This window comes from Sus scrofa, chromosome 18, assembly GCF_000003025.6.
Source record: "Sus scrofa isolate TJ Tabasco breed Duroc chromosome 18, Sscrofa11.1, whole genome shotgun sequence".
Classification (NCBI taxonomy): Eukaryota; Metazoa; Chordata; class Mammalia; order Artiodactyla; family Suidae; genus Sus; species Sus scrofa.
In genome coordinates, this window is record NC_010460.4 from 29,317,556 (window position 1) to 29,344,384 (window position 26,829).

Consider the following 26,829-nt stretch of genomic DNA (forward strand, 5'->3'; position numbering starts at 1 on the left):
TTACTGGTTAAGGAAATCTTAATAACATACATTGATGAAAATTTCAATCATAACATTTAACAAGCATTACAATAGGTTATTTTTATAGGTAAGAAGTTAGTCATAGATTTCTAATGAATGGCTACACTGCTAAATATTTATTGAAACATATTTACCACAACAATAATACATTTAAAAAATATTACCAATGACAAAAAGTATATTTTAGAATTTGAGGTGAATTTTAAGTGTTTAAATATTTTCCGGAAAAAATAATTAACATTCTAATATAATGCATCTCTTTGCTTTTTTCCTAAGAGCAAAAGTTAATGGAAACTGAGGCTTTACATATTATTTATATACATTTACATATGTTTATATTTATATAACAGGTGTATTTTTTCTCTGTCCAAAACCAATACAATAGCAGTGAAAATCCTCTAAGATAGGAGTTCTTGTCATGGCTCAGCAATAACAAACCCGAATGGTATCCCTGAGGACTCAGGTTCGTTTCCTGGCCTTCCTGAGTGGGTTAAGGATCTAGTGCTGCTGTGACCTTGAGTGTAGGTTGTAGATGCTGCTCAGCTCCCATGTCGCTGTGGCTGTGGTATAGGCTAGCAACTGCAGTTCTAGTCAACCCATAGTCTGGGAACATCCATATGTCACTAATGCAGTCCTCTAAAAAAAAAAAAAAAAGAAAGAAAAGAAAAAAAATCCTCTAAGATAAACTGGAAAGGTACTTCCTAAAATGTTCAACCCAAATTGGCATATTAGTCAAGTTTAATTACTGTGACCATTATCTCACAACTCCACAGTCTATAATTTTGTAGACAAATCTTTCTTAGGGAGAAATTTTACTCAATTTCGAACTCCTCAAAGAAGACAGTACCAAGTACCATAGATATACAAATAATATTACATATATATATATATATATTCATGATATAGAACTAAATTGAATTCAGTGTCTCATGGAAAACCAGACATTAGTAACTATCGTTAGTGGCAAATTTTACAAGAAGGGTACCGCTTAGCAAGAAAGAAGAAATCATCTAAGTTCTAATGAAAAACTGGAAAAAACCAAAACAAAAAGAAAAAAGAAAAGGAAAAGAAAATTAAAAAAAAACTAGTTTTATTTTCATGTAGCATGTGGCCTAACACATTCATACTAGTTTTTTTTAATATAAATCAAATGCTTTCTTAAATTGAAAATAAACTTTTAAAAAATTTATGTTAGCTAATTTTGAATATTAGCAGTTGGTATTTATAATATACTAGTGCTTTTAGGTATATAACACAACTATTTACCAGAAATATCACTGTAAACATGTTGTATTATTTTTTTATTATTATTATTTTTTTGTCTTTTTGCCTTTTCTAGGGCTGCTCCCGCGGCATATGGAGGTTCCCAGGCTAGGGGTCGAATCAGAGCTGTAGCCGCTGGCCTACGCCAGAGCCACAACAACGTGGGATCCGAGCCGCGTCTGCGACCTACACCACAGCTCACGGCATCACTGGACCCTCAACCCACTGAGCAAGGGCAGGGATCGAACCTGCAACCCATGGTTCCTAGTCGGATTCATTAACCACTGAGCCACAACGGGAACTCCCATGTTGTATTATTAATACCCTTGGGGCAAAAAAAATTCCACAAAGAAATAGTTGCATATGCAATGAAAATGCTATGTGAAAGATCTCTGCAGAGAAATAAAACCAAGTCCAAAATTTCTTGAATTTGAAAGCTGAACTTAGAAAAACATCATTAAATCATAATCCAAATATAGAAAAACATACAGTAAGGTCTAAAAGTTAAGTACAAGATAAAAGACCTAAATTTAAGTGCTAGAATTATAAAATTCTTAGAAGAAAACACTAGAGTGTATTTTTATGATCTTGGGTCAGGAAATGGTTTCTATTAATATTCCAAAAGCCCAAGTAAGAAAAAATAAATTGGATACATCAAAACTGAAATTTTTTGTTCTGCACATGATACTACCAAGAAAGTGAAAAGACATACAGAATGGCAGAAAATATTTGCAAATTATATATCTGATATAGAAACTGTATTCAGAACATATAAACAACAATTACAATAACATTATATAAAAACACAAATAACCTATTAAGAAATCAATAAAGGATATGAAAAGACATTTATAGGGCTGTACCTGCAGCATATGGAAGTTCCCAGGCTAGGGGTCAAATGAGATCTGTAGCTGCTGGCCCACGCCATAGCCACAGCAACACCAGACCCAAGACGCACCTGTGACCTACACTACAGCTCATGGCAATGCAGGATCCTCAGCCCACAAGCAAGGCCAGGAATCGAACCCACATCCTCATGGTTACTAGTCAGGTTTGTTACCACTAGTCGGGTTTGTTACCACTGAGCCATGACGGGAACTCTATGGAAAGACATTTTTCTGAAGAAGATATTCAAATGACCAATAAACACAAAAAAAGATGCTCATTCGACATCAGGAAAATATAAATGAAAACCACAATAAGATACCACTTAATACCAACTAGTATGGCTATAATAAAAAAAGGGAGATAGACGTTTTGGTGAGGCTGTGAAGAAACTACAACCCTCATATACAACTGATGGGAATGTAAAACAGTGCAGCCACTTTGGAAGCAGTCTGGCAGTTCTTCAAAATGTTTAACACAGAACTATCATACAACCTAGCAATGCCACTGCTATGGATATATCAAAGAGAAATTAAAACGATGTCTACACAAAAAATAGTACATGAAGGTTCATAGGAGCATAAAGCAGAAAACAACACAAATGTCCATTAACTGATAAATACACAAATAGAATGTAGTATATGGTTATTACTTGGCAATAAAAAGGAATAAAGTATTGATACATGCTCCAACATGGATGAACCATGAAAATACTATGCTAAGTGAAAAAAGCTTGTCACGAAAAAGTCACATATTGTAGGATTCCATTTATTTAAACCGTCCAAAACAGAAAAATCCAGAGTCAGAAAGTAGATTCATGGTTGCCTAGGGCTGAGAGGGGTTTTTGAGGGAAGGACTGGTGGAGGGAATGCAGAGTGACTGCTAATGGGTACAGGGTTTTTAGAGAATGAAAACATTTTAAATTAGATTGTGGTGACTGTTGTATGTACAATCCTGTTAATATACAAAAAAAATTTTTTTACACCTCAAAAGGCTGAGTTGAATGGTATATGAATTAAATTTCTTAAATAAAGCTCTAAAAAAAGTTAGGTACCAATTTCCAATTACTTACCATCTTTAATCTATTTGAAAACACTTTAATTTGAAGCAGAAAGACTACTTAAAAGGTAATTCCAAAGTTGTTCTGGTTTTATAAAGTATCAGGTTCATTAATTTAATTTTGTAATCAATTACTTACAGACACTGTTAGGGAATCTTGTATATCTTTATGACTCACTAGCTGAACATTACCATCTTCATAATAATGAACCTATTAGAAAAAGAAATTACAGAAGTCATATTACAGGAATTATCAAGATCCTTATGGATTCAATAATCACGTCAATACAGATGGCTACCAATTTCAGCTCTAACCTGGACTTTTCTGCTCAGCTCCTGACCTTTTAAACTCCAGCAAGCCTCTTCCTTCTCTCAGTCTAATGAGGACTTAGGTAGTAGTTCCTGAGGCAAGTCCAATTGCTGGACATTTTTACTTTGTAGACATTTTACTGGTAATCCAAACCCAAGATTTCCAAAATCAAATTCAGAATATTCTTCCCAGCACCACATTTTTTTGTGGGTGTAGGTCTACTAACCGTTTAATTTCTTAAGTTCAAAGACATGAATTTACTCAATAAACATTGGGTGATTACTATATATGTCTGCTACTACAGAAGGTTCTAGAGATACAAAGCCTTTTAAATGATAGTTCCTGATCTCATATTTCAACATAGCAGAGTAAGAGGTACGTACAAAGTACATCAGCAAATACTCTAGACCCTGCGACTCAGAGAGGCAACACTAACTGAGTTTAGTAAAAGAATGTGATAACAACTAAAACTAGGGAAGATGAGAAAACTGATCTTAGAGAAAGAGTATACTTTACAAAGGCCTGCAGGTACTTAGAGGTGGAAAGTGTGTGAGGTTGGGTAGGAAGAGGAGTGGCTAACGAAATATACAGGTAGTGGACAAGTCAACGTTAGGCCCTGTGTGCCATACAAATATGTCCGGACTAACTACTAGGTGAGTGTACCACTAAAATGGCCACAAGTGGCAAGGAATATGTCCAGATTCAAATTTTAAAAAATCATCTTTCTTGATGGCAAAGTGAAAATGGATTAGGAGATGGCAAAGGGTCCAACAATTCAACAAAATAAAGTAACCATTATATGCTAGGCATCATGTTAATACTAAAGATAGAAGAGAGCTACTGAGAGCTACTGAGGCCTAACTAAAGGAAAAAATGGTGTCAACAGTGGCTACCACTCATTAAGCCCTTTATGTCTGGCTCTGTTTTCATCATTTTGCCCACATTATCTTCAAGCAATCATATTAGCTGTTTCATTATTGTTCTTTTCTTTTTTTTAACTAATGAGGAAAGAAACAAAATGAGCTTAAATGACTTCCTGATGTCACACAACTAAAAACCAGCAGAGCTGGGATTCAAACTCAGGCAGTCAGGTTTCAGAATCCATGATCATAACCTCTATTCGCTAGCCCTTAAGGGACAGGCACACCAAGACAGGAAAGTAATAGGCTATAAGACTAGAAATAAATATAATGGAGTCAGATGATAAAGCAGCAACATCTGATTCATCTATTTTATGACTCTTAGCACAATACCTTTCATGATAGTTGAGCAACAAATGTACTGAATAAATAAGTGAACCAAGACAAAAAGATTGGCTATTTTTCTTTTGCTTATTTATTAATATTTATATTCAAATCCTCTTAGTTATAAATTTTCTTCTATATAAATTTGAGCTCACAATGAGTCAAATAATTCAATTTCAGTGGGTTTCATATAAGAGGCCAAATATGAGCACAGAAGATATTTATGATATATGTAATAGCATATGTATTAACACACAAATATACTTACAGATCTATACACACACATATTAATACTGTATTTCACTCAACTCCCCCCCCACCCAATTCAAAAGACAGAAGAGCACAACTCAAACTCAGAAGATGCTTGGATGAACAAATTGTATGAAGAGCAGATCAAATGGTAGCATCTGATGTCAGCTGTGTTTTTAGAATCTGTCAGCTATCCTGGAAGATTTCTGATGACTAGGGAAATGAACTGCAAGGTTATTTAAAGGATGAAATCAGCACGACTTATGTTTCCCATTATCTCAAAACAAAGATCTGGAAAAGAAATGTTTACTGTGTACTATGAAAATGTAAACCTATGAACTAGTTTCTCTACTTAGAATCATTTAGAGATCAGCAAACAAATTTTTTTCCTTACCTGAATTTTCAAGATGCCAACCACCTGAGTGGTTGAAGGAGTGATTGTAAACTTCCACTCTGACCTCCAACGACCATTCCTTAAAAATAAAAACAGCAGCTGTAAATAAGGCATGGGAAATAATCTGAAATTCTAGGTTTAAATTTAATGCTACAGTTATGACAGAGTGTGGGGGATGGATGCTAGACATTCTTTTTTTGGCTGCAACGTGCAGCAGCTTGATGTAGGATCTCAGTTCCTCTCAGACCAGGAGGAACCAAACCCAGGCTGCAGTAGTGAAAACACTGAGTCCTAACCACTAGACTACCAGGGAACTCTCATGACATTCATTTTTGGAGTTACTGAAATAGTTAAAAGAATCAACAGATTTAAGTTTAGTTAAGAGCTACACTTACCGTAATTTTCACCTATTGGTAAAAACGGACCTACGTAACAAAGGCAACTTCAGAATTCTCAAGTTAAGGTTTAAAATAACAGTTCAAAACTATATCAATTTTTTTCACTTATACTTGAAGGAAAAACTGAATAAATAAAACTCAGATTATAAAGGATTTATACAAGTACAGTCAATTCAGCGTACCATCTACTTGAGCGACACAAAGTAGCAAGTAGTTTTAAAAGAATGGATAGTAAGATAACACTCTTTTTTTTTCCTTCTTTTTACTGCCACACCTGCAGCATATGGAAGTTCCCAGGCCAATGGTCGAATTGGAGCTGCAGCTGGGGCCTACGTCACAGACACATCAACAAGGGATCCAAGCTGCATCTGCGACCTATGCCACAACTTTCGACAACACTGGATCCTTAACCCATTGAATGAGGCCAGGGATAGAACCCACATCTTCACAGAGACAACATCATGTCATTAACCCACTGAGCCATAACAGGAATTCCTATTACAACATTCTTAAGAAGATTTTGATATCTAGAAAAAGAAAGGCTATAAAGGGTTATAAACATCAAGTTTTTTGGTTTTTTTTTTTCCTGTCTTCCAATTTTAGGTTTAAAGTTTCTACATAAAAGGAACACACATCCTCTTCCTAGACCCCCAAATGATTAATACAGATTAAGTTCCCATTGTGCTGTAATGGGATTGATGGTGTCTCTGTAGAGGCAGGGTGATGAGTTCAATCCCCAGTCCAGCTCAGTGGGTTAAAGTGGGTTAAAGGCATTGCCACACTTGTGGTATAGGTTAGAGCTCCAGTTTGGATTCGATCCCTGGCGCAGGAACTTCACATGCCATGAGGTGGCCAAAAAAGAAAAAATTTAAAAAGACTGATACAGGTTCATGGTAGGAAACTGTGACATTATAAATAAGCAACAGGTATGTTATTTTTGTCTCCCAGATAATGAATATTATCCTACTTTTTTCTGACAGTCTTTTCATAGCAACTCCTTTGCTTTCAATCTTTATTTGCTCTTTGCATGCTAAAGACATATTCTGATGTGTAAACTTATACTTGACTATTTTTTTAACCATGTATATTTCTGAAGATTTAGTCACAGAGCTAACAGGTCACTATATTGGCTTTACTATAAAATTATTTTTGGGTTCCCTTCAAAATTTTTGCAGTCTGCCCAATCATTAAAACCTGCTGAATGACAGCATTCTCATACCTAAAGTTAACACCTATCATTTGAAAAGTACTATTATTAGAACAATGTATATGTTCTATGAAAGAAAAGAAAATTTTATAACATGTTTTGATTTTGAATGACTCATCCCAAATTATCCACTGAAGTTTGGTTGGAAAAAAAACCTTAGATCTACTCATTTTTATTTCATGATTCCAAAAGGAGTTATTTCCTTTATTTAGGTATTAGTATCCAAGCACTAATGAGTTCCAAGCACACACACTTCCGATTTATAATGACAATATGCACATATCACCAATGACTGTGAAAAGGAAAAAAAAGGAATTCTATATAAAGTAATGGTACCAATTTGAGAACTATTTATAGCAATGCCTTCCTAAGGTGTTACTTACAGTAACAGTAAAGGGCACTGGTCAGATAGTGGAGTAAACCATTAGAAGGTCCTAGCCTTTAGTTACATTCTTTCCCTCTCTTCTATTAATGCTTTAATGACAAATGTATATTTATTCAACAAATATTTACTAAGCCCCCAATATGGCTAGATGTGGGGGAAATAGTAGAGACCAAGAAGAGAATGTCCCTAGTGAAATCTAAGAAATGTCCATGATTAGTATCTTCTGATTTTTATTCTGTTTTTGAGGTAAACCAAAATAATTTTTTTTATACCAAAATACTTCAATTTTACTGAGGTTACTGTGATAATGTGATGCCTAGCACTTTGGAATGTAAAAGAAAATTATCTTTTCCAAAAAATGGAAGTGATTTTAGCTTCAATGATAAAAGGTTCATTGTGGTAGCCTGAGGAGAAAAAATTCAGATACGTAAAGTGAAATAATGAGAGACTAGAAAACTCAAGAACATCAGTTTCATTTTATTTATGCTAACACTCAAACTGTATTTCTGAAAACTAGTAAATTTACTCTATCTCCCAATACGCTTTAAGCTAAAACTTAGTAATGAGTTCAGTCTCAACAAGATTTTATTATCTGCATCCTGGCAGAGACAGCATAAATTAATAGCAATTTTGTGTAGATTTATTTATTAGAATACTGGTAAATTAATGCTACAGGTTTTTAGGCCTAAAATGGAGAAACTACATTTATATTAAGTTCATACAAGTAACTTAGTACAACAGGGAAACTGCACCTTGTCATTGAGGTATATATTTACAAATAGAATTGATTTTTCTTCAGTAATAATGGATCTTTATTCCTCCAAATGTCCTTGTAACCTTGCATTTATTTCTGAGGTGGTTAAGTGGTGGGGCAACCTTGGGCCACAGGCTAAACTAGTCCATAAGGGTTACTAATACTTGTTACTTAATCCTTAAGAGCACAACCAACTTGGCTAACACATTAAAGACTAATAAAACTAAAAGGTAAATATCATGACCATACTTACTCTGATGGCCTTAGCATGTACTATCCAAAAAGGAGGATAAAAGTAAAGATTTCATTCAATTCTTAACTTATAAAGTCTTGGAGAGCTTCAGAATTTTTTAACAGAAGATATCCCAGAAATAATCTTGCCTAGGAATAAAAAGGCCCAACAACCTACTAAAGGTTCAAGATTAAGAGTGCAAATCAGTACTTTGGGGTGGCTGGACTTTTATAACGGATGATCAAATAATTTGTACAAAAATTATAAGGCATGGTTGTAATTTGCCTCCCTGTACAAAACATGTCATTACTTCCTCACACTGGCCAACCAAGCACAAAGCAATCCAAAAGAATATATCTATTTCAGAGTCACCAAGTTCACACACAGAAAACTGATCATTCTTCACTTTATAAAACCCTCTGTCCTTCTCCCCCATGTAAGTCTCACTTAGGAACAACCCCTTCTCAGAGTTAACATATGGGCCTGCCAACTGGTCTGTTCACAGGCACACATGTTCCCTTAGGATGCTGCTTGCTAGTTTAAAAACACTCCATGCTCTCCCACGTTTTCTTCAATGGATTTACTGCTACTTTTAAATGATTAGAATAATAATGGAACAGACACCTTTCTTATTTCAAAAGGCTAAAGTTTTATATTATGTTGTTTTTAGTCAATTATACACAAACGATGTATAGGCCCAATCAATAAAGCGAGAACTACAAAGAATCTAAGCAATGTCAAAATTCCCCAATACATGAAATTTCAACTTACCAAAAGTTTTTTGCTTGAAACTGATGGCTTTCTATGCATGCAATAATGGTTTGCTGCCCATCTATTTTTTTACCATATACCTTATTGGCAAGGAAAATAAATACAAGAGTCAATTTAAGGCCACAAGAATATTCAACATTAAACATCTATAAAATACTGAAAATTGTATAGCATTTTGGCAAGAACATATTAAAAAAAAAAAAAAACAACCCAAAAAACAAAAAACAAAGCAGGTCATCATTCCAACATAGTAACTAGAAAAATAAGTACTTAAATATGTATACCTAATTACAGATCCTTAGTGAATCATAAAAAAAGCTCACAATTAATGAAGTACAACTTACTGAAAAAATTAACTGTACTCTCAAATATTCATAAATATCCAACAATCTCAGAGGTTGCTGTCTCTCTTTTACTTTATTTAAAATAAAAAAAATACTGAGACAGAGGTGAGAAAGTTAATTTGTTATAACTAAGAAGGTTAAGAGAATGCCTATCATGGTATGATGATATTATTTCACCTCTTGCATGCTGCTTTAAAGTAATGAATATTTTGTGACTTTCAATCTCCCAGGAACAAGCAAGGGGTTTTGAATTTAACCTTACCACCTTAATCTTGAGTTACTCCTTCCAAAATAATCCTAATCAACATGGTTCTAATTCAAAGAACCTGCAAGGTATTTTAGGTTTTGCTGCATACTTTGCAAATAATTATTAGAGCGAGATACTTAAGGGGACCATATGAATTTCTGTCCTAACCAGGAATCTTCTGATAGTGAAATAGAGTGGCTACTGGAAATAATAATAATTATACTGAAACAGCAAGTATAAACCAAGACGTATGGTCACCTAAGGTTGGAGAGGTAGGCAAAGGCCAGGTTCACAGAGCCTTGAAAGCTGTGTTCAAAGGCCTGGACTCTAAGCCAAGCGCAATGCAAAATCTTTGAAGGATTTCAAGCAGGGGATTTTATGATCTGATTTGCATTTCAAAAGATCACTAGCTAAGAAGATCACAGAAGCACAAATGTGGGGGGATTAAAAAGCATTTCTAGGTACAAATAATCTTATGAAAGAAAAAAAAGTACTCCTACTTTATATCGTATTTTATCCTGAATATAAACCTATGAAAGAACCACATTTAAAAACTTAAGAAATTTGACAAGATTCCATTTCCAAATAATTTTATTTGTTCTAAGATCTTGTAATTTAATGAAAAGAAGTCTGATGTAAACTTATGAAAATGAATCTTGAATATGAGATTAAAGAATCTCATCACATCTCATCAGATCATGCTTCTCTAACCAATGTACTTATATTGATTTCCCCATTTTTGGCTATAATAATATATTTACTATTTAAAGTTTCTTAAAAAAAAAAAGTAAACATTCTTAGAACTCTCTACTTCCCCACACAAGAAATGCTAAATTATAAAATGTCAGTTCTAGTAGTTCCCACTGTGGCTGAGCAGGTTATAAACCCAACTGGCATCAATGAAGATGCGGGTTCGAGCCCTGGCCTTGCTCAGTGATCCAGCATTGTTGTGAGCTTGGATCCTGCGTTGCTATGGCTGTGGCATAGGCCAGCAGCTGTAGCTCCAATTTGACCTCTAGCCTGGGAACTTCCATATACTGAGAGTACAGCCCTAAAAATCAAAAAAATAAAATAAAATTTCAGTTCTGTAAGTTACCATAAATTTCAAGAAATCACAAAAACCCTGTCATATTTACATAAGACCAAAGCAAAGATGCACAAGGGATGACTTACAGTGCAGACTCCATTCGGATAATGTTCTTTTACATAAGCTCGCAGAGCAGTTTCTACTGAAGTTCTCCATGATTCAACTGCATTTTCTGCTTCATAGGGTCTTGGATCAGTTGCTTCCTTTCTTAAGTGATCAAATTTGAAACAGATTCTGTTTTTTGGATCCAAAAACTTTCCATTTCCCAAGTCACCATGTTCTGTTATCAATACCTTCAATAACGCAATGAATTTTTAGGGGGGAAAAGCAGCATTTAAGTAATGATATATATTTATATAAGTTTATGTAAGCTTTTTCCTTAAAATGATAAAGTAATTCTACTCCAAGCAAATGGCTTAACTACATGGCACAAGTATAATACTTTAAATGAGTAGGCTATAAGATAAGGAAGCTACTCTCATTCAGCTTAGATCAGTGGATCTGATTTTCTCCCAGTCCAACATCTAGCTATATCTTCTAATACCCTAATAGAGTAAGGGGGGTTTGTTTGTTTGTTTGTTTGGCTGCACCGGCCCAGGATGTGGAAGTTCCTAGGGCCAGGGCTGGACTCAAGCCACAGCAGCCAGCTTCAACTGCTGAGTTATCAGGGAACTCCCTTGTTTGTCTTGGGAATGATTTCTGTTCTTCAATATGAAGGAACTGGTAGTAAACTTCAGTGAGAATGGTTACAAGGGAATGACTTTAATCCAGTGAGCATTCTCTTCAGTATGTCCTACATTACTCCTGGGCCCACAATCTCATTTACAATTAAGTGCCTGCTGCTTGTTTTTATTAAGCTAATCAATGGCCACTGTTTTCAACTGACTTCCAAATTTAAAAAATGCGCAAGTTCCTGTTGTGGTTTGGCAGAAATGAACCCGACTAGTATCCATGAGGACGTGGGTTTGATCCCTGACCCCACTCAGTAGGTTAAAGGATCCAGCATTGCCATGAGCTCTGTGGTGTAGGTTGCAGATGTGGCTTGCATCTGATGTGGCTGTGGCTGTGGTGTAGGCCAGCAGCTATAGCTCCAATTCAATCCCTAGACTGGGAACTTCCATATGCCTCGGGTATAGCCATAAAAAGCAAAAAAAAAGTAACTTCTTATGTGCATTTAAACTATGCATACAAGAATTTGTCATTCTGTGCTTTATTTTTTAAAATTTCCCTCTTCCTCTTTTCCATACAAGTCTCTCAATCTTTGACTCCATACCTATGTCCACACTCCCCCATCCCTTTGACATAAATTATGCAAACACATATCCTCCTAAATTTTTTTCAGTCATATTTTCCTGGACAGATAAATATATACATATATATGTATACATACACAGGTTTTTGTGGTCACTGTTTTATAAGAATGGAATGAAAATCCATTTATATTTTTCTGCATCTGCTTTTTTCAACAACAAAACTTTATAGAAATCCTTCAAAGTCAACTGGTCAACCTCTCAACATCCTTTTTAATGGCTGCATAATATCCCATGATATGGATGTAACATATTTTATTCTTCTATTCTACTACTGATATACCATCTCTTTACTTCCAGGCTGTTTTCTTTTAGCAGGGAGGGACAGAAATTTAAAATGCAAAGTATGACTGTACATCTATTCTAACATACCAATATTTTTATTTTCACTGGATGCTTCTATTTCTCTTAAACAGATCCCTAGCAGTGAGGATAGAAGGTAAAGGGTTTATGTATTTTTAATTTTAATACATAGTTAGATTTCTTTCCAAAGGCTATGATAATCTCAATTTCTACAAATACATGAGGTATTTCCCTTCACATTATCATCACCAAAAGGCATACAATTCTTTTTTCAGTCTGATGAGCATAAAATTTATCTCATTATTTACATTTCTCTGACAGATCTAAATAGCTTTTAGGCCCCAAGTCTGTGGGCCATTTTTCTCTTCTGTAAGCAAGTATCTTTTAATTGTTCCACCTGTTTTTTTTGCTTATTAATTTTTAAGAGGTATTTGTTTTATTCTACAGTTAAAATAATGAATATGTAGTAAAATGTCCATCTTTTCTTTTATGGTTTCTAGGTTTCCAGTCTTATATAAGAGGGTTTCCACTGCCCTTAAATTATATACATAGACTCTCTTCTCTGAAAATTCTGGTCATCTTAATAAATTTTTAATCCAGCTAAAATTGATTTCTACATATTGTGTAAGACACAGGACTGGTTTAATTACATGGACACATAGTTGTTTGAAACCAGTGGCGCATATATATATATATATATATATATATATATATATATATATATATATTTTGTCTTTTGTCTTTTTAGGGCCGCACCTGTGGCGTATGAAGGTCCCCAGGCTAGCGGTCAAATCAGAGCTGTGCTCCAAGCCATGTCTGCGACCTATACCATGGGTCCTTAACCCACTGAGCAAGGCCAGGGATTGAATCCACATCCTCATGGATACCAGTCAGGTTTATTAACCACTGAGCCACGACAGGAACTCCACTAATATCTTTTATTACAGGTCTAAATGATAACCTTGTCGCACATAAAAATTTTCATATTTTGGCATTAAACTCTGGCTTGATACCCTACTTTACTGATCTGTTTGTCTACTATACATAATACCCACACAGATTTGACTTTACATTGGTTGTAAAGCATCTTCTGCAACCTAGCAAGGCAACTGTCTCACTGTTCTTACATTTTTCTTGTGTTTTTTCAAGCATGCTTTTCACAGAAAATTTATGAAAAATATGACCAATCAAAAAACTTTCGGGGGAATTCCTGCTGTGGCATGGTGGGTCAAGGATACAGTGTTGTCTCTGTGGCAGTGCAGGTTCAATCCCAGGCCTAGGAAATTCCACATGCTGAAGGTGCAGCCAAAAAACAAAACCATGAAACTATCAGGGAGTTCTGTGGTACAACGGGTTAAGGATCCAACACTGTCATTGCAGTGGCTTGGGTTGCTGCTGTAATGTGGGTTTGATCCTTTGCTTGGGAACTTCCATGTGAACTATCAGGATTTTAATCAAACTGCATTAAATTAATACTTTAGTTTTTTTGGGGGGGGCTGTGCCTGAAGCATGTGGAAGTTCCCAAGCCAGGGATCAAACCCACACCTCAGCAGTCCCAATGCCGAATCCTTACACCACTGAGTCAGCAGGGAATCTCCACATTTTAGTTTTAAATAATTTAATTTTCTATCTCAAAATGGAATTCACTGTGCTTTTAAATTTGTTCAAATCCTGTTTTATGTGTTTCAAGAAGATAACCACCATTTTCTTCACAACCTTCTGCATTTCTTATTAAGGTTATTCCTAGGTTAATGTTCAATTGTATCTCTTTTTAAAGTTAAAATCCTTCCTCTCCAACCACTTCTAGTGTAAAGTACCTACTCTTTATCACCAAACAGGAAGTTAACGTATTTTGTATACTTAAAATAAGAGTCTAGTAGGTTTCTTGGGGGGGTTGAAGGTTAACTTATGAGAAGTTCCCACTATATCTAAACATATAAATCATGTCACCTAAGACTTGTCTCTTCTTTTCCAAACCTTTAAGAGTTCTCATTCTTGGAGTTCCCGACATGGCGCAGTGGTTAATGAATCCAACTAGGAACCATGAGGTTGTGGGTTCGATCCCTGGCCTTGCTCAGTGGGTTAAGGGTCTGGTGTTGCCGTGAGCTGTGGTGTAGGTCACAAACGCGACTTGGATCCCGTGTTGCTGTGCATCTGGGGTAGGCCAGTGGCTACAACACTGATTAGACCCCTACCCTGAGAATCTCCATATGCCATGGGAGCGGCCCTAGAAAAGGCCAAAAAAAGACCAAAAAAAAAAGAGTTCTCATTCTCTTATTTGTATACTTTCACTTATGATAAATAATAATGATGATTAGCTAACATATCTGGCTAACTATGTTAACTAAAATTAATGTCTGCAGTTTATGATATTTACTATGGTTTTTGTTAAACAGTCTATATAATATTTAAGAAGTTTTCTTCTATCCCTATTTTACTTAGGGGTTTTGTAATGAGGATTAGCTGCTGGATTCTTCAAATTCCTTTTCCCTGTCTATTGATACATCATAAGGTTTTCCTTTTTGTTGGTTAAGCAATAAGATCAATACATTGCCTTAATGGAACTACTCTTGAATTCCTGTAATAAATTCTATTTAGTCTTGGCATATTATTCTTTCGATATAGTTCTGGATTCTATTTGTTAGTTCTATTTAAAGTTTTAAAATCTATAGTCATATGTGAGATTACTGTAGTTTTGCTTTTTTGTTTTTTATTACGTTTAACTACTAAAATTATGGTAGGTACATAAAATGAATTTGAGAGCTATCCAATATTTTAAAAAAGATGCATTCTCTGGACCCAGCAAATCTTTTAGGGATTTACCGTAACAAAACAGTGGTCAGGAGTTCCTGTCGTGGCTCAGTGGTTAACAAATCCGACTAGGAACCATGAGGTTTCAGGTTTGAGCCCTGGCCTTGATCAGTGGGTTAAGGATCTGGCGTTGTCGTGAGCTGTGGTGTAGGTTGCAGACATAGCTTAGATCCCATGTTGCTGTGGCTCTGGTGTAGGCCAGCAACTACAGCTCCAATTAGACCTCTACCCTGGGAACCTCTATATGCCATGGGAGCTGCCCTAGAAAAGGCAAAAAGATGACCAAAAAAAAAAAAAACCCAATAGTCAATGTGCCCAGAGGTACAATGATGTCCAATACAGCATTGTTTTTAATGGTTTAAATAGAAAAAACAAACAGAAAAAAAAAATCTCCCAAAAAAATAAAATAGATTCAAAAATGAAACACTACATAGCTTTATATATATACATATATATATGCACGTGTGTATATGCACATGCATATATCTGTCCATCTATCTACCTATTAATCTACCTACCTACCTATGTTTATGTTTTCCCTTCAGTTAAATGTCATCTTCTGTCTAGTTTCTCTTTTTCCCCTGTAACAAGACTATATATTACAGAATGAATAATATAAATGCAAGCTTTGATATAATTAGTCACTGAGAACTAATTGCTACTATTCTCTCCTATGTGCTACCTACCAGTTCCTTCTTCATATTGTTTTATATAAATCGTGCTTCATGTAAGCATGATATGAGTATAATCACTGCTCAAATATCAGTAACTTTAAACCAAAAAATAAAAAATAAGAATGCTAGTGACTTTTTGTGGCTTTTCAGTGCTTAGCAATTCCAATTTGAACTTTGGAAAGAAAAGGTGTAATAATTACTAGATGCTAAGTTACTCACATGAAGAACTGTAGAATTCCAGAGCAACCAAATTATGACATAAATCTTACTAATATATATTCTAGATTTTTGGATTAATATAGGATTGATTTTTTTTCCTACAAAAAACAAGAAAGTAGATTTAAAGGAACTGTCTTCTAAAATCCTAAAATTACATTTGAATATTTCTAGAAAGGACTTTTTGCTAATAGAATTACTGGTCTCAGCAAAAGAAACTATATTTTCAATTACTTTGCCCCAAGTGGCTATGATTAAAAAATCTTTAAACATACCACTTCACAATTCTTTTAGGATATATTAACTATTATAAATGAAATAAAAATAGCCAGATGCTGTGTTTATATGAAACATACCTGATCTTCATAACCTTCAATTTTTACTGGAGTAAACTGGTCCAGGTTATACTGTGCAAATGCACTAAAAAAGAAAAGGACAATTATTTAAAATTACATATTTAATGTTCACATGGTTAAATAAAACTGTGATTCTCCATTGTTGATCTTATGAAAATTATAAATATTACACTGATACAGCTTTTTAAAAACTGATGAATGACATCCAGCTTTCAATGTTTAGCCAAAAAAATCTTATCAGTAAATATAATCAATCTTTTCCTTCAAAACCCTGAAAGTAAAGGTTAGCCACCTATAAGATACATACACAATTATTCAAGAATATATTTAGTATACAACATACTAGGAAACAGAGTAGGTGACACAAAGAGTAATTAGATCAAAAGGCTTACAGCTGAATAGGGTATATGATAAACATAATCATAACATGAGGTAGGAAGTACTGAAGGAAAATGATTAATAAAACATCACTGAGAATATTTATTTTTAAAAATTACATTCTGGTGAGACAAGAGTAAGAAGAAAAGACAATTAGAGGTAATTTCATAATGGATGTGATACCTGAAATGGCCTTGAAATAATGGGTAGGGTCTCTGTTCTTGCAGAAATTGAAAGGATGAGAAGAAAAGAATATTTCAATTAGAGGGACCATGATAAATGAAATACATGAGGAGAAGATAGGATAGGTCCAACAACACAGAAAGCACCAAGCTCAATGCCTGGCACACTGCGGATGTTGAGTAATATTTACTGAATTGAAATGAAAGGCCTTGCATGATGGAAAAATTACTTCATCTGGGAGGCAAAGCAGAATTAAAGAAGCTTTTTTAAAAAAAGAGAACCAAGAACTATTTCCAAAGAAGACTGATTTGGCAGCAATGTATATGACAATTAGGCGGTGGAGCAACTACAGCCAGAAAAAGCAGTCAGGCTATAGCAGTTAGGAAAACGTTCATGTTAGAATAGCTGAGAGTCTGAACTAGGAAATGGTGATGAGATGGATTCAAGAATAAAGCCTCACTCTACTGTCATATGAATAAAGAATAATATATCATGTAATTACATAATACATTAGTAGAAAAAAACTCCCAGAGCAAAAAAATTTATCTAAAAAAAATATAAAGATCACACTATATTTATTAAATCTATAACCTGGGAAATTTCTTCCACTTAATAAGAATGACAGCGAGAATTTTTAAATTGAGGAACACATCTCTAAATCTAATTTCCTTGGAAGCTTTTCAGATTACTTTGGATGGCAAGATGTCCACTGAATTTTGAGGTGATAGCTATTCAACCTCCTCTAGAAAAGAATATTTGGTTGAGCAAGCATTACTGATGAGTTAACAGGAGAATGACTAGTAAATGAAAAACAGCAAAGGAGGATTAAATTACTGGCTGTCAAATTCCTGACACTGCATGTTAAAAAAAGATGAGGGTAAATACAGCATTGCATTGAGGGAAAGGAAGACTTTCTTAATTCATTAAAATTGTAATTTTCTTAGGAATAGCCTCAACATAGCCAGGCAGTTACTAACCGATTAATGAATTTATCTTAAAAGTATATTTGAGATTTTTTTTAAAGTATTCTAAATAATTTCAAATTGAGGATTTACTTTCCAGTAAAACACATATTTGAATAATAAATTTAGATAACAACTGGGTCCTGGGCCCTTTACTACTCATATCAAACTCCATCCATCTATAATTTGGAGTGGGAGGAAAAAATAGGAAATCTGAAAGGAGACAATAAATATGAAATAGGTAAAATTGTAACTTAAATGTAAATTGTGAAGACAGGGAAGCAACCTAAATGCCCATCATAGGTGAATAGATAAAGAAGATGTGGTATATATACCAGTGGAATACTACTCAGCCATAAAAAATAATGAAAATTTGCCATTTGTAACAACATAGTTGAACTTGGAGAGTATCATGCTAAGTGAGATAAATCAAACAGAGAAAGATAAAAAGAATCAGATTCACAGATATAGAGAATAAACTAGTGGTTACTACTGGGGAGAGTGAAGGGCAGGGAAGGGCGGAGGGGTGAAGTATGTGTAGAGGATTAAGAGGTACAACTATTATGTATAAAATAAATAAGCTGCAAGGATTTAGAGCACAACACAAGGAATATAGATAGCCAGTATTTTGTAGTAACTATTAATGCAATATAACTTTCAAGAATTGTGAATCACTATGTCATACACTTGTAACTTCTATAATATTATATATCAACTATACTTCAATTTTTTTAATGGGAAAATTAGGAATTTAAATCAGAAATGCGCAGAAGTGGCATTGCTGTGGGTGTGGCATAGGCCAGCAGCTACAGCTCCGATGCAATCCCTAGCCAGGGACTTTCACAGGCCACAGGTACGTCCTTAAAAAGCTAGAAAGGAAAAAAAAGAAATGTGCAGAAGTCTACTGAACCTCTACCTTCATTAGGATTAACTGTAAAGAACAAATTTATTTAATAAAGCCTTCAAACATTACAAAAATAGAATTAGAGCAAATTTCTTCCATTAGTCAGGATTTCAAATATTAAGTAGCATATACCTAGATGAAAGTAGGTGACAGGATGGATACTTAACACTCTTTGTAAGGCACCTAAAAATCTGTTTAATTTCATCATTTTCACATGAGTAATGGAGTTAGCCTGAAATATGGGTCCCAAGACCTTATTTAGGGAGGTGGAAATGGGAAAGAGAACCAATTATTTCCCTAAAATCTTAAGATAGTTGTGGCAAGTCATAATTGTGATTACTGGTCCAAAGATGATGTACTAGGATTTAGAACTGTCTAGTTCTTTGAATTACTCATAAATCTAGTAAATATTTATTAAGTAAATATGGATCAGATATTATGTTAGGTGATTTTTTTGTTTGTTTTTTGTTTTTGGCTGACGTGTGCAATGGCTTGACATGGGATCTCAGTTCCCAGAGTAGGTATCAAAAGTGGGCCACAGCCTCTGGCATATGCCAGAGGCTACAGCTCCAAATGGACCTCTATCCTGGGAACTCCAAATGCTGTGGGTACATCCCTGAAAAGACAAAAAAAAAAAAAGTGGGGCACGGCGGTGAAAGTGCTGATTTCTAACCACTGGACCAGCAGGCAACTCCTCTATGTTAGGTTTCTTGTTTGTTTGTTTTTAATTTTTATGGCTGCACCTACAGCATATGGAAGTTCCCAGGCCAGGGACTGAATCTGAGATGAAGCTATGACCATCTGCAGGTGGAGCAGCACCAGATCCTATAACCACTGCACCGGGCCAGAGGTCGAACCCATGCATCGGCAGCAACCCAAGCCACTGCAGTTAGATTCTTAACCTACTGCACCACAGTAGGAATTCTTATATTAGGTATTTTGGGCTGAATAAAATAAGCTCCTAACTCTCAAAAATCTATTTTTTAATTGAAGCGTAGTTGATTTACAATGATTCAGGTGTACAGCAAAGTGATTAAGGCATACCTATTCTTCTCAAAAATCTACTAGGATCAAACATTTAACAGAAAGTAAAAACCTGTATAAAATTTAAAGTATCAATTTCAAAAATCAAAGTTTCTAAAATAATTTTATCCAACTTTGCAAATGTCAAAATATAAGTACTGAGTACATAAGCCATGCCAAACATACAAATGATGAATAGAGAATCTTATGTTATAACTGTATCCCTATACCCTTGGTGATCAAAAATATCTTTTGACACAGTAATATATCTTACATATATCTTATATATATTACTGGGTAATGTATCTTATATATATATATATATTTGAACTTGATGTGCAAATATCTGTTTCATGGATTAGTGCTTAAAAATCACTTTTAAAATATTTTTTTCCTATGTCACTTAGTTATGTTAATATAATATATAATACTTACTGGGCTGCTCCTTCCCTGAGAAGATTATCATTATTAAGCAGTAACCGAACATCTGCAAAACAAACATTACGTTTTCTATATTATTATTTTTCTACGTTTGATTTCTATGTAATGAATGCAGGTTATTTTGGTCGTGTATTAGCACCCTATCCATCCCTTATAACATATAAAGGAAATCAAAATATCACTGTGATGACTAAAATAACTACAAAAATACATCATGGTATTAATTTTTAAAAATAGAAAAAAAGATTTTGGTTGGGAAGTAAGAGAGGAAATTAAATAAAAATATGTTTTTTCATACTCTTAATAGTCAATGGAGATAGACTGTAACCTACCTCCAAAGAACTAAAATGGAGATAAGTTACAGCAAGAAGATGGTGTGATAAGATCTGCAGAAGACTGAGCACTATGCCTTTTGGTGTAACAACACTACCATGAGTTTCACATGAATCTGCTCTATGGAAAAAGTGATTAAAAAAGAAACCACTTGTGAACACAGTATAGATCTAAGCATTTTGTTTCTCAGCTCATCTTCAACAACAGATGAATGTATTTAGTTAGATATGGATAACCATTTTGTTTGATTTAGTAATCTCACTTTGGTTGTAGATTCTTCATTCTGTCCTAATTTTAGACTCAACTATGTAGACATGTGCACAGACATGTGTCTATTAATCATTAAAAATGAAGCTTTAAAAACAACTTTTAAATGGATAAGAAATCACATAATTTCTCCAGAAAACAAAATTCTACTACAGTATTGATGTATTTTCTTTTGTTATTTTTCTATACACTTGGCTATTTTATAAAATTGTTTATATAAAGTACATATAACTAAGTATCCTAATTTTTTCATTAAATGAAAAGAAAACAAATAACAAATACCTCCTTTAAGGTTAAATACAACATAAACAGAAAATAGTTCTTATAAACAGTGTAAAACTGGGCCTCCACTAGAAATAATATGGATATTTTATTTATTAAAATGGAAATACATATATAAATTAATAAACAGGAAGGAGAAAACTCAGCATGTATAGTACATTTATGTAATGTACTATACATGTGTCTAAACTGAATAACATTGGAAGTATTTCATTCAAACAGTGGAGAAGAGATGGCAGAATTTTGTGTGATTTTTAGGTTCTAAGCTAAGGGGAGTGTGTAGAAAAATATGTATTTTCTTAATTACAATAATAATTTTTGTCCATCTGGATTTTGTAATGTCTAGAATACATTTATGACATATGATAATTATGTTTGATTAAATTAACTCAAAAGAATAATATTAAATTATTTAAAAAGACAAGAAAATTATTTATTTAAATTTATTTAAAAAGACAAGAAAAAAGTCAAAAAATGAGGCAAAAATTGTTTAAAGTGAAAATATCCTTGAAAATCCCTTAAATCATCCATAAACTATATTAATATATGACTTAGTACATACAGTTAATTAAGAAAATACAGATTTTTTTCTACACACTCCCCTTAGCTTAGTTATTTCACTTATATAATTTATTCTGGCTTGATATATCATGCCTTAGTGTTATGAATTAAACACTCACCATTAAACACCTCATTAAATTCTCCAGGAGGGGCATGAATGATGAATTTCGCTGCTATACGTACCTAAAACAAAAAGGAAGATATAAGTGTTCCATAGTATAGGCCTCTGCTAAGACAACCAAAAATATGCAAAATTATACTACTACAAAGTTGTAGTGAAAATGGCTTAAGAAGATTTCAAAGATATTGTCATGTTTTCCAAACACCCTAAGTTTACTACACTTAATAAGTGTTTTAATCACTTAATATAATCAAAATAAACAGGCTGAATGCAGATTAAAATATATAATTAATGAACATATAAACATTTTCTTGTAAGCAAATTTTTCTTTTAAACTAGAATGGAAAAAACTGATCCAGAAAATTTGTATGTATATGGAAATAAGACACATTTAGGTACAATGAAGAAAATATATTTGTGTGTCTATATAAAGTCACAAATTTGTGTGTCTATAAAGTCACAAACTAGTAATAATAATATAGAATCAAAGAGGGGATAAATTCAAAATGTTTTTAATACGAGACCTGATTGGATCTTTAGGAAATTTTAGTTTGAAAACAAGTGAGAGGAGAAATGTCTATTTAAATCTTTGGCCAATTTCTTAATTTTTTTTTTATATTGAACTGCAGGAAAGTGTTTATATATTTTGGAGATTAATCCCTTGTCAGCCGCTTAACTGCAAATATTTTCTCCCATTCTGTGGGTTGTCTTCATTTTATTTAGGGTTTCTTCCGCTGTGCGAAAACTTTTAAGTTTAATTAGGTCCTACTTGTTTTTATTTTTATTGTCATTACTGTAGGAGATGGATATGAGAAGATATTGCTGCCGTTTAAGTCAGAGAGTGTCCAGCCTATGTTTTCCTCTAGGAGTTTTATAGTATCCAGCCTTACAATTAGGTCTTTAATCCATTTTGAGTTTATTTTTGTGTATTTTTGTAAACAAGCATTTAAGGAAGAAATAATACTAATTCTACACAAAATACTACAGAAAAGAGAACTGAACTTCCAATTTAAGAGATCAGCATTATCCTACAGAAAGACTGAAATATCACAAGAAACACAAATCATAGACCAAAATCTGTCATGAACAGAGATGCAAAAATCCTCAATAATATATTAGCAAATTGAACCCAGCCATACAGAGAAAGGATAACAATCATGACCAAGTGGGGTCTACCCTGGAAATGTAGGGCTGTTTCAATATTTGGAAATTAATGATAGCAATTCACAGTATCAACTGATTAAAAATCAAAAAATATATCACCTCAATAGAAGCAGGAAAATTATTTAATAACATCCACCAAACAATCATGATACATACACATACACATATTCGACCCCTAGCCTAGGAACTTCCATATGTCACAGGCATGCACCCAAAAAGAAAAAAATATATATATGTGTGTATATACACACACCCACATATACATGGCCAAATGATTTCTGACAAAGGAGCAAAGGCAATTCAATGCAGAAAGTGTTTCTTCTCAACAAATGATATCCAAACAATTAGATATCCATGAGCAAAAAAACGAACAACAATCTAAAGCCAACTCCTTAGCAAAAAATTACTTCAAAATGGATCACAGCTCTAAATGTAAAATATAGAACTTAAAAAAAATAATAGAAGAAAATCTTCATGACTTAGGGCTAGGCAAAAAGTTATTAGACCTCACAATTAAGCCAAGATCCACTAAGAAAAACTGATAAAATAGAGTTTATCAAATTAAAAACCTATGTTCTGCTATAGACATTGTTAAGAAAATGAAAAGACAAGCTGCAAACTGGAGAAAATATCAGCAAATCACATATCCAATAAAGAATTTGTATTCAAAACATATACTATCAAAACTCAATAGTAAGGAAACAATGAACAGAAGACATGAACACACTTCACCAAAGAGTACATACAGAAGACAGATAAATGCACAAAAGAATGAGCAATGTCATTAACCATTATGAAAATGAATATTAAAATCATGAAATACTATTATATACCTAATAGAATGGCTAAAGTAGATTTTTTTTTTTTTTTGTCTTTTCAGGGCCGTACCCAGAGCATATGGAAGTTCCCAGTCTAGGGGTCAAATTGGAGGTGCAGCTGCTGGCCTATGCCACAGCAGAACGTGGGATCTGAGCAGTGTCCTCGACCTACACCACAGATCACAGGAACACCAGATCCTTAACTGGCGAGGCCAAGGATCAAACCAGTGTCTTCATGGATACTAGTCAGGTTCATTGTGGCTGAGCCATGATAGGAACTTTTAGAATGGCTAAAATAAAAAAGACTAATGATAATACCAAGTGCTGATGAAGATGCAGAACACCTGGAGCCCTAATATATTGCTGTGGCAAAGCAAAATGGTACCATCAGTATGGAAAACAGTTTGGCAATTTCTTGGAAACACATGCCATATGATACAACAATCCCACTTCCAAGTATTTACCCCATGCTCCCACAAAAATCTACTCAAAATTGCTTGAAACTGGAAACAATCCACAACCTAAATGTCCACAAATGGGTGAGCAGATAAATGACAGTGCATCTACACAATGGAATACTACTTAGCAATGAAAATGAACAAGTTATGAAAACGCGTAACAACTTGGATTAATCTCAGAAGTCTCATGCTGAATGAAAGAAACCAATCTCAAAAGGTTACATGGTAATAACATATAATTCCACTTACAGGACATTCTCAAATAAACAATATTTTATAGCAATGGAGAACAGATCAATGGCTGCCAGGGGCTAGGAGGAGTGCACAAGGGTGTGAACACAATGGAAGAAATGAGGGAAAGGAAGAAAATAAGCAAGTTTTTTGAGATCATGGAATCAAACTATATTTCAACTTTGGTAATGGTGACATGAATGTATTGAAAGTAAAAAACAAAAAGAAGGGAGTACTTTTGCTATATGTTAAATATCCATATTTCATGCATTTCCAAAATTATTTTATTCTAAACTATTTTAAAGTATTATTAGAATCAACAGGCAAAATATAAAAAATAGCTAATTTTAAACAGGCAAGAGTGGAGTGAGTATAGAAGACAATGCATCCCAAATGTACATTGGAATCTATTATGACTATGTAAATGCCTTAATTTCCCCTTGTTCCCTCTTCCTCCCTCTCTTCTATTGGGGTAAAATGCTTGTACTTAAAGTCTTAATCATCAACATAGGTAACAAATAAAAATTCTGGTAAGCTGTTGCTGAATTTTTCAAATTATTTTCGAAACTTTCAGAATTTTGAGGAAATTGCTTTTAACACTTCTAATGATTTACACACTATCAATAAAACCGACAAAATTAAAATACTGACACATATATATCTGGCATATTTAGTGATATGATTAGTTGTTTAGCTTTAGAAATTTTAGTTCTTTCAAAAAAAGGGTTTATATAATTTAGATTAGTTAGTTCTACTTTGCATTTTCAACCAGAAGGCAAAAATGTGCTATACTTTTATCCTACAGACTTATTTGCCCTTACTATTGTGCTACATATAGTAGCCAAAGGAGTTAATGGGCACCCATAATATTCAAAATGAATAGTGGGTCAAAAGAAGTGCCAGTGAGGACTGAGTGGTCTTGGGAGCGATCTGCTTGAGAATCCAAAACACAGCTTACATTATAGCAGCTATGCCTGAAGTACCTTAATCTGGTCACTGTGAATTTCAAAGAATCTGATTTTTTGATTTCTCAATTGCTAAAGAAAGTGTTTCCACCATAGTAAAGGCTTAATTGTCTTCCTAAGACATTGTTCAATCATCAGGGTATTTTCTAAACACTGCTACAAACTGAACATTCCCTTATATCCAGCCTTCCTAGCCAATTCTGCTTTTAATTTTAAAAATTATTTATTCTAGCCCACTTCCAAATCCAAGAAAGCAAAAAGTTCATATAAGTTAACAAGACGACGTCCCCAAGAGTAGAATGAATTTCCGAAAGTAATCAAAAACATTTTTCCTCAAAGGCTCTCCAACACACATGGAACAAAACTCAATTTACCCTTGGGAATATTATAGTTTTTCTGGAGGAGCCCAGTGAATTATTAGATGCATTCCTAAGGCCCACTGCTAAATCTCCTGCATTAACCACCATCTTCCTCCAAACGATATTATTCAAAGTCAAATCCTTCTAAATTGGAGTAGGATTCAGGAAAGAGTTATTTTTACTGTATTTCTAAACTATAATTCTAGATTGAAGGAAGAGAGATGCCTTGTTTTTGTTGGGAAGATCTGGCTAAATGGGATATTAACTCTTAATCTATGTAATAGTCACTGATAGCTTGACAGGCATAGCTCATAAATGACACCAAGTAAAACGGTTTAAAAAACTTAACCTACTAATAACCTGAGCTAAACGCTAAAAGGGCTATATTTTTTCTTTGCTCTCTCCAGGATCCAAACATTATTTTGCATAAAACATATAAAAAGATAAACATAAAATATATGTTCCACTCTGTTATGCTTCTTATAAAAAAGTAGATACTATAAAGTCACACAGAAGACAAAGTAGCATATTCAAAACAATATACAAACTGTTAGTATATATTACCTCTGAGAAAAAAATGACTTCGGCCCAACCACTATCTCAGATAACACAAAAATATTACTCAATATTAAACACTTTTTTTTAGGGCCACACCAGTGGCATATGGAAGTTCCCAGACTAGGGGTTGAATGAGAGCTGGAGCTGCTGGCCTATGCCACAGCAACATCAAATCCGAGCCACGTCTGTGACCCTACACCACAGCTCAAAGCCATGCCAGATCCTTAACCCAATGAGTGAGGCCAGGGATCAAACCCACGTCCTCATGACACTAGTCGGGTTTGTTACCACTGAGCTGTGA

At 34.1% G+C, this 26,829-nt stretch overlaps 1 protein-coding gene across 1 annotated transcript in view; it reads right to left on the bottom strand.

The window, feature by feature from the left end:
- The window catches only part of CAPZA2 (capping actin protein of muscle Z-line alpha subunit 2), a 48,679-nt gene that overhangs the window by 1,172 nt on the left and 20,678 nt on the right, over nucleotides 1-26,829 (bottom strand). The window contains 7 exon segments of the mRNA NM_001097455.1: nucleotides 3,368-3,439; nucleotides 5,426-5,504; nucleotides 9,173-9,252; nucleotides 10,937-11,143; nucleotides 16,521-16,584; nucleotides 20,406-20,457; nucleotides 21,974-22,037. Of these exon segments, the coding sequence (NP_001090924.1) occupies nucleotides 3,368-3,439; nucleotides 5,426-5,504; nucleotides 9,173-9,252; nucleotides 10,937-11,143; nucleotides 16,521-16,584; nucleotides 20,406-20,457; nucleotides 21,974-22,037 (618 nt within the window).